This window comes from Gastrolobium bilobum, unplaced genomic scaffold (assembly GCF_033153095.1).
Source record: "Gastrolobium bilobum isolate Gb01-03AN ecotype WA unplaced genomic scaffold, APGP_CSIRO_Gbil_v1 utg10722, whole genome shotgun sequence".
In the NCBI taxonomy this organism is placed as follows: domain Eukaryota; kingdom Viridiplantae; phylum Streptophyta; class Magnoliopsida; order Fabales; family Fabaceae; genus Gastrolobium; species Gastrolobium bilobum.
In genome coordinates this window covers 21,248-30,071 of record NW_026895733.1, presented here as the reverse complement: position 1 = coordinate 30,071, position 8,824 = coordinate 21,248, and the positions used below count along the sequence as shown (strand labels likewise).

The window sequence follows — 8,824 nt, the reverse complement described above, 5'->3', positions numbered from 1 at the left end:
AAGATTCGGGTAGATATATACACGTGCTTTACTTCTAATTACATATATTATACCGTTTTCTCTTGTATGACTTGATTCTCATAATAGTTCTTTGGTATAAATTTACTTCTGTCCCTTTAAATTTACTCAATTAAAAGTTGCTGCTATCATTTGTTCAAGACCACCTTTGCCACGACCTCTACATACTTTTTGTCAAAACTACCAGCTAGTCACTAGATTGTGTGAATTCAAGAAACAATAAGTGTGAACTAATTGCTCAGAAGACTTTTGTTGTAAGATTCAATCTTGCCGTTATATTGAAGTCAAGCCATCTACATTCAGATTCAGTTTAATTACAATTTAAAAAAAAAAAAAAAAAAGTCATATATATTTCAAAAGTCAAGAGAGTGCATTCAAGAAAATGAAAGCAACTTCCGATAAAATTTGACTGAAGTCCATTATTTTTCAGGGACTAACTAAATTTTCTTTTCAGTTGAGGCTAATTTGAAGGATGATTAGACTAATAATTCAATCTTCCGATGAAGAAAATATCATTTTAATTGGATTAATTTAGTGCTTTGCACACGTCATTCCCCAATAATGCATTAATTTAAAAATGTTTTAAACGAGTTACTGCTTGAACGTGCTTTAATTTTAATATCTATTACTTTAGAATCTAGTTAAACAAAAAAAATTCCATGCCTAGATTTTTAGCTTTTTAGTAGTTTAGTTAGATAGCAAAACGAATAATTGAGTGGCGTGCGTTCAAGTGTGGCTTTATCGTCTACTTTACTTTCCTTTCATTTTTATCTTTTTCTTGAGACATTCTATTCTTTAAGGACGTTTTCAATCCTGACTTTTACATAACTATTATACTCCTTAGTTACACTATACTCTCTCCCATACCCCTCCTCTATGGACCCATGGATCTTTATCATGTGGCCACAGTTCCACTGATAAAATTCCACCCACATCAAAATGATGGAGATACCTGAGTCTGAGCCTCTTCCAACCTCTATCTCCTATTTACCTTCCAGGCTCGAGGCATTCGAAAAGCCAGGCCAGCTAATTACTATCCTTGGCATCATAAACTTGCCATGTGCTGCTTCCCCGCCATATAATCGTATGTAAGAATGCCAAGCATTTGTTCACATCAGTGCAATGTGCTTCTGCAACTCATCTGGAGAATTTAGACCAGAAAAGATCAGGACCGAGCACAAATAGATTTAATGGGAAACAGACTCACTCATCTTAATCATGTAGAAGTGTGTGCATGACATTCTTCCCTCCACATCCTTACATATAAACAAACACAAATAATGACACATACTCTCTTGTATGACAAATAAAAAGCCCTAATTACATGAAAATTTCTAAAAAACACAGATTTGTGACATGCAGTGGTAATCACTAAGTCATCAGCCCGTTAAAAAACTTCAACTGCAAACATGTTTTGTTGACAAAATAAAAGAGAGATATTCACACAGGGCATCCAACAAAATCCATCCTTGGCCAAAAGAGGTTCAATAATCATCCAAACTAGAATAAGCCGATTGAGATTCCTATGGACAACTGGCCGACAGAACTCAAGCCAGCGCCAGACTGCATTAATTATTACCAAATTTTATCGAACCCTCATAACCCAGTAGGATTGAAGGATCCTTGTTTCAGGTTTCAACTAGAAGAAGCAAATTCTATTGGACCACTAGCAGCTACCAAATGACAATTAGTCCTCCTTCAGAATAAGTTGTATGAAAACTGACTAAATTCAAAGATGCATTTTGGAGGAACACATCCATCTTTCATTGCGAAAATCTATTACCGTTTATGTAAACAAAATTACGAGTCCAAGCTAATAATTAAAATTGATTCATCTATGCCTAGGATACACCCTGTGACAGTTAAAATAAAATCAATCAGTTTCTTAGATCAAGCCAATCAGTTTCTTAAAAAAAATCCATATTTAAATAAACTCCTATTTTCTCTCCACTTTCTTATCTTTTAAGTACTGCCATTATCCCACTTCTTACCTCTTTCAATGGCATGTACATTTATTGTGTGCTCACTCCCAAATACAAACAAAATGAGGGCAGAAGAGCACAAGCGATAATTTATTCAACCAGCCCTAAGTTCTAATTGTGTATTATACCTAACACAATGAACAGCTTTTTCTCAACAAAGATCTACAGTTACCTCTATTAGCAGATTTATGTTAAGAGCATAGGACCTCAAAATTCTAAAACCTACAGCACCAGAATCAAAATCACCACTTTTATGAAGACAGGGATGTTGAATATCCTTGTAAGATTGGACTAATTTATGATAGTTTATGGACAATTTAAAAATCTAAAATTAAGTAACTCTTGGCTATAGACAACCACTACGTCCAAGGAAAACTAGTTTACAGAAAATAATATTAGAAAAATGGAAAAAACGAACCATGATATGCCCTTACCTGGTCATCTGTACAACTGACTGCCACAAGAATGCGTTGTGGACGACAAATGCAGGGGAAGCCATTTCAACTGAGATTTCCTTAGTTTATATAAGTGACACTAAACATCAGTAACACAAGTTAACTGGAAACTTGTTGCCTTGACTGCAAATGATCATGTCCTTTTCTCACCAACTCAGCTTCTCTAGCTATCTGGATATCAGAAGGCCAAAAGATTTGACAAACAACTTTGCAAGTAAAGCGAGGAAGCAATGCCACGATTATTATAAGCAAAATTGTAATCCAATATGTAGGGGACCTTGCCAAATGATAAATAGTCCTGCAAAGATTTCGAGACACATTAGTCATATTATATCCTAAAGTACTGCTTCATCTATAATCCAAATACTAATAGAACACATGTAACTAACCAGTAATTGGGAAATACAGGTATAGAATCCAATACCACCATGCAACCGTATGTAATGATTATTGATCCCCATACAGCAACATGAGTAATTAATACCCAACGGTTGATGTCCATAGCCAGGTGTATATTTACAAGGATAACAACTGCAATTGTCCACAAACTGCCCATGCTCCATATATCAATTGAGCTGTCCTTATAGGTGAACAACGGTGTGTAAAAGAGAACAATGCTCTGCCATACTGTATCAATCATTGTGATCCAAAATAATTGCATATTGTATGCTTCTTGCCTGTGACCTGTACCATACAATTTAGGATACTGCAAGAGTGTCCTATGACTCAAGTCTTTGTCCAGAATACCAACAATAATAGTAGGTACAGATGTGTATAACACAGAATAGAATACACTACTCCAATCCGTCAATGCCGAAGTTGTAGAAAAAGCCGTGCATAATATATACCTACAGACAAGGAAGAAACTAGATTAGAACGTATAAAATCTCATAAAACCTGTAATTATTATTAAAACCCAATAACTTCTATCTTTGAGTTTGAGCCCAAAAATTTATCATACACCCTATACATATTGCACATTTCAACATGAAAAGAATACAGAAGGAAGAAATGTATTATTTCCAGACATGTTGGCACCAGAATATAACAAGACAGGGTTGTATAGACAAAAGTTAAGATCTAAATATGGAAAAATCCTTCTATCAATTAGCTGTCCATAGCATATTATATGCAGAAATAATGAAAATCGCAGGTTTCTAGTTCAAGCTTTTGCCCAAATGTCTGAGATCAGGGAGAAAGAAAGAAAGGAAAAAGGAAAGTCAAGCTCATATAAAACACAAGAGGAAGTCAACTGTAATATCCAAAGAAAACAATACATACCAGAATAACATCAATACAAAGACAGCATTACGGTAGAAGTTGTACAGAACTAAATAACCAACACGCTGATAATTCCAGTGCCCATGAACCAGAAGTAATTTTTTCAAGAACTGAAATTGCCCCATAGCAAAATCTGATGCCATCACTGCTTGACGCCCTTCCTGCCCACATATTCCAACACCAACATCTGCCATTTGGATCATTGACACGTCATTGGCCCCTGTCAGAAGGATTCAAAACAAAAAAAATTAAGTTCATATCAAATCAATGCTTATTTCAAAGTGCATCTGGCTACACTTGTGCAAAGCTTGATGTTCTAAACCTATAGACAAATTATTGTCAACCATCAATGAAATTCCCCAAGAAAATCCAAATGCAAAGTAAGAGCAATTTCATGTCATTATAAAGAACTTACCATCACCTATGGCCAGTGTCATATCATCCGTGCGGCTCTTTATCAAATCAACAATTCCTGCCTTCTGCAAGGGTGCAACACGACAACATAGCACTACCCTACAGGAAGTTGCAAGGTCGAAAAGCTGTTGCAAGGAAAAAGGAAAACAGTCAATATTTACCCTGAAGTTTTATTTAACAACTCAGATCTGAAGTACCAGTACATGCACCTACAACAACTATGACAACAAAAGAAATCCTTAGATGTCCAATACACATAAGTATTCCAAATAAAAACTTCAATTGAGGAAGGATAATCTTACCTCTGACTCCAGTTCCTTCTCCAAAATATAAACCAAACTGTTTCCATCAATTATGAGTGCCAATGGAGCATTAATTTCTTCTTCCTTTCCTGGATTCCACTTGGGCAAACTCAATGACTTTGAGCCATTGGGAATATCAAGATTACAATGTGCAGCATTGCTTTTGTGCTTCAGATTCTGATGCCCTCTACTTGAAGATGTCACACAATATTTGGCTTTAGCATCACCCAAAAGATTTCTGCATTCAGTCTCTGAAGTGCCATTTATAATAATCCGTTGCATATCTGCACTGAGAAGTTTGCAGGAAAGACCAATAGAAATTGCAGTCTCTTGCTTATCACCTGTAAGAACCCAGACCTTAATTCCAGCTTGCCGCAGGGACTCAATGGCTTCTGGTACACCATCTTGGAGCTTGTCCTCAATTCCAGTTGCTCCAAGTAGCTTTAAATTGCATTCTATAAGAGCTGCTGTTTGACGCAATTTAGTAGCTCTGTCAGTCAATGAAGTGCTTGCCTCTTCATACCTACTTTGCCACTCCTCAAGTTCAGCATCTGAAAGATCCCTGGAGGCAACTACAAGAGTGCGCAAACCTTCGGAAGAATATTCACTCAAATGGCTCTGAGTTGCATGTAGTATGCTATCGTTGCTCTCACTGCCATTTGCTAAAATGCTAAACATTGAAGAATCAGCACCTTTGACTAACACCTTTACAACATTGTCGGGAAACCGAATAACAACAGACATTCTCTTTCGCACACTATCAAACTCATGCAGGCCCAATACGTCCAATCTATATACCACACAAAGATAATGAAGTTACTCAATAATCTAGATATAGAATATGCACAAAGTACTAGAATATCCAATGTACATAATACAGTTTCATTAATTATACATATCCAACATTGTTAAAGAAAAAAGTAAAATATGTAGTCCCCCACCAAAAGAAGGTCACTATCTACCTGAGTTTCTCACCGTTGACATCAATAACAATATGTCCGGATGTTCGCTCAAAAAGAGTATATCCATATGCAGAGGCAGCAGAAACTAGAGCTTGCTCATCAGGAGATTCTCCCTGGTAGTCAATATGTTTTATATCTTCAATTGATTCACTTGTTCCACAACTGGAAAATCTACCATCACTAGGTATAGGGATCACAGTATTACAAGCAGCCAACGTAAGAAAAAACTCGTGAACAGCAATCCTTTCATCTCTATTTGAGTCTTTCTGCAACACTGTCATCAATTCAGAATCAACTGCGATTTCAGATTTGAGCTTCCATCTCCGTTTAGGAATAACAGTTGCTGCTGCTGCTGCAAAATAGAAAATTATTGAAAAAGAAATTATTGAAGAGAATGCTAATTTCATCATTTAAGCAGAAGAGCATTACGAAATTGAACAAGGAAAAGAAAACCATCAGCTAAATCACAGGAATGAAGGCAGTCAAAAAAGGAAAAACTAACGCATTTCATATATTTACAGAAGAAATCAAAATTTTCTCACAACCCCAATGCCATAAATAAAAGTTAGCCTTTCAGTAACAAGGATTTCAAACTGCAATAGCATAACAAGTGATAATTCCACTGCACCACATCATCAAGCAGTATAATGATCTTCAGAGGAGACTGAATACCTGTATTATTATTAGCCATAAGCAATGAGGTCCCATAATTCTTCCCATATACACTAGCCCTCCGAAATTCCATTTTGTTTTCTGTTAGTGTTCCTGTCTTGTCCGAAAATACATAGCGTATTTGACCCAAATCTTCATTTATATTTAATGATCTACACTGAAACCTTGATCCAGACCTAGCATCATACATATCCAAGTCTTCAATCATGAAGTATGACTGACCCAAACGAACCAACTCCATTGTGATGTAAAGAGATATCGGTATCATTATCTGAAACACAATAACAGAACTCAAAAAGGAGAAAAACACTTCCATCGGTATCCCATAATACTTGTATTTGTTTCCATTATCTGGCCCATTGTTGAAGTAACTTTTTCTGTAGTAAGGCAAGGTATCAAGCTGGTTCTTGTGGCGTACCAGCCAAAGACCCATCCCAAGGGCCACGACCAAACACATAATAAAAAGAAAAACTGACAACCAAAGGGTTTCTCTGTTCATGTAACTTTCCAATCTGCTTCTCTTGGAAGGAGAAGCTGCACTGTTCATCATTGCTTTTGTTTCCTGTCCCGCATAAACTACAACACCAATTATCCAATCCGTGTTCTTCAGTTGGCAACCACGCAGAACAATGTTTGACTGGCTAAGGGAACACTTAACTCCATTGAACTCCATGTTGGCCGTGAACTCATAAATATTCCGGTTAGGTTGCTCGCATCTAATAACCCCAAAAACAGCACAAGTTTCTGATGAAACTGCTGAAGCTGTTTCCTGCTTGGCATACCTTGTCTTCAAATTCGATTCTCCATCCAAATTCATTGTCTGAATATAAGCAAGCCCACTTTGATCACTTGTCCCCAACAAGACCATGTCAGCTGGGATTGTCTCATCGGCAAAGATCTTAACAATCTCACCAGCCTGTATTTTTTTCCACTTCTTCGATCGGAAATCCCCGGATTGAAGAACCAGAGACTCTCGGTTGTTTTCATTACGGTCCGACCTGTGCCTCCGCCAATCCTCATAACCATCCTTAATAGCGGTGACGCAAAGCACGAACAAGAGGGGGAAAAGAGACACTGTTCTCCCAAACACAGCCAGGGGAGGAAGCTGATTGAGAAAGGCGATGGCAAGGAAATACAAATAAGCAACCCGATGAAACTGAATAAAGAGATTCTTGGGCAAGAAGGTGACAATGGTGTATTTACTAGTTCGGATCTCATTCCCAGTGAACTCATACTTGTCATTTGTCTTCTTGGGATCATTGATATAGATAAGCCTAGCACTATCTTCATGTAAAGCAACATCATCAAAATGCACACTTTTGTGACGAATCCTCTGAGATTTATTCAACCTGTCATGCACTCTAGATGAAGTTCCAGTTCCAGTTCCAGTTCCAGTTGCAGATATTTCAAAGGGCACACTACGGCTATTTGCATCACGCAGTTGTTCCATTGCACCCCTTGATGATACCAAGCGTGTGGGGCATTCCAAAGGAAACTGCCCCGATTCAGAAGAGTGGAAGTCCCTATCAGCTGAGAAAGAGGAGGAGCTATTACCAAATGCAGAGTGGAAACTACAGTCTCTAGCCAACACAACGTTACGGTCTCTGTCCTTCACGTCAAAGTCGCTGATCTGAGATAGAGCATCGTCAAAGACGGAAGATGAGAATGAAGCATTGCCGCAGATACAGCCTCTGGATCCTGATTTCCGATGGCGGTGATGAATCACTCTTGGAAGATCTGGTTCCGAAAGCAGTGGCTGATCAGAACTCATATATAGTTCTCCAACCACATTAGAGTATCAGATACTCCACCAACCCAATATCCCCAAAAAAAAAAAAAAAAAAAAAAAAAAAAACCCTAATTAAGGTACAAATTCATATCTTTCTTGATACCCATGTTGACGAGATCTCTTTAAATAATGCCACCGGTTCGATTCCCTGGAATTGCATTGAATCGACAAAATGTCTCAATAAATCCATACAAATTTTAAAAAATGAAATGAAATTAAAAAAGACATCAGAAGGATAACCCTAATTAAAAAGGAAGTGGTTAATAAAAGGAGGAATACCTAAGGGGAGTGTAAATCTGGGAATGGATCAGCGTGATTGAATATGAAAGAGAGGAAAATAGGTTATGACGAAGGAAAAGAGGAAGAAGAAGAAGGAAAATCGTGTCAGCTATTCAGCTCTGGGTTTGGTTGGAAAGGGTGAGAGAGAGAGAGAAAAGAGTGAGGGCATTGCATTGGAGAGAGAGAAAGAGAAAGAGAAAAAATCGGAAGGTGTAAGAAATAGACAGAGAGAGAGAGAGACGGTGAACCACCGATCTAATCCTTTTGCTTTTCTCTTACTTTCCCTCTTCTTTCTCTGTCTTTCTCGTTTCTTCTTCTTTTGTTCGGGCCACTACCACCACCTCCGTTGACACGTTATTCTCTCTCTCCACTTTTTTATTTTATAGGGAACGAATCTACTTAACACCAAAAAAATTTACAACTCTTATAATTAATTTAATCACCGTTTATTTTTGTCAATCTAACAGTTATAATTTTTTGAGAATTAATAACATTTATTGTGTCACATTTATTAATTCTCAATAAATTATAACCGTTAGATTGACAAAAATCAACAGTAGTGTAAGAGTTGTCAACTTTTTTGTTGGTAGGTGAATCTCTCCATTTTAATTATTAATTTCGGTCAAATAATTATAATTTATTAAAAAATAATATTAATTAATAGATTTAT

General features: G+C 37.0%; 1 protein-coding gene across 2 annotated transcripts; it reads right to left on the bottom strand.

Annotated features, from left to right (window-relative positions):
• Window positions 1–296: 296 nt before the first annotated feature.
• LOC133295166 (phospholipid-transporting ATPase 1-like) lies at window positions 297–8,470 on the bottom strand. Of its 2 annotated transcripts, none has more exons than XM_061493963.1 (9): window positions 8,155–8,470; window positions 6,087–8,023; window positions 5,415–5,766; window positions 4,453–5,242; window positions 4,152–4,275; window positions 3,737–3,956; window positions 2,845–3,303; window positions 2,435–2,753; window positions 297–1,159 (listed from the first exon to the last, which is right to left on the bottom strand). In XM_061493963.1, exons 2-8 carry the CDS (start codon window positions 7,855–7,857, stop codon window positions 2,555–2,557), a joined length of 3,915 nt encoding a protein of 1,304 aa, XP_061349947.1. In that variant the 5' UTR covers window positions 7,858–8,023; window positions 8,155–8,470; the 3' UTR covers window positions 297–1,159; window positions 2,435–2,554. The 2 variants fall into 2 exon arrangements, with proteins under 2 accessions (XP_061349947.1, XP_061349951.1); XM_061493967.1 differs by having other exon boundaries at window positions 5,415–5,763.
• Between the last annotated feature and the right edge of the window lie 354 nt (window positions 8,471–8,824).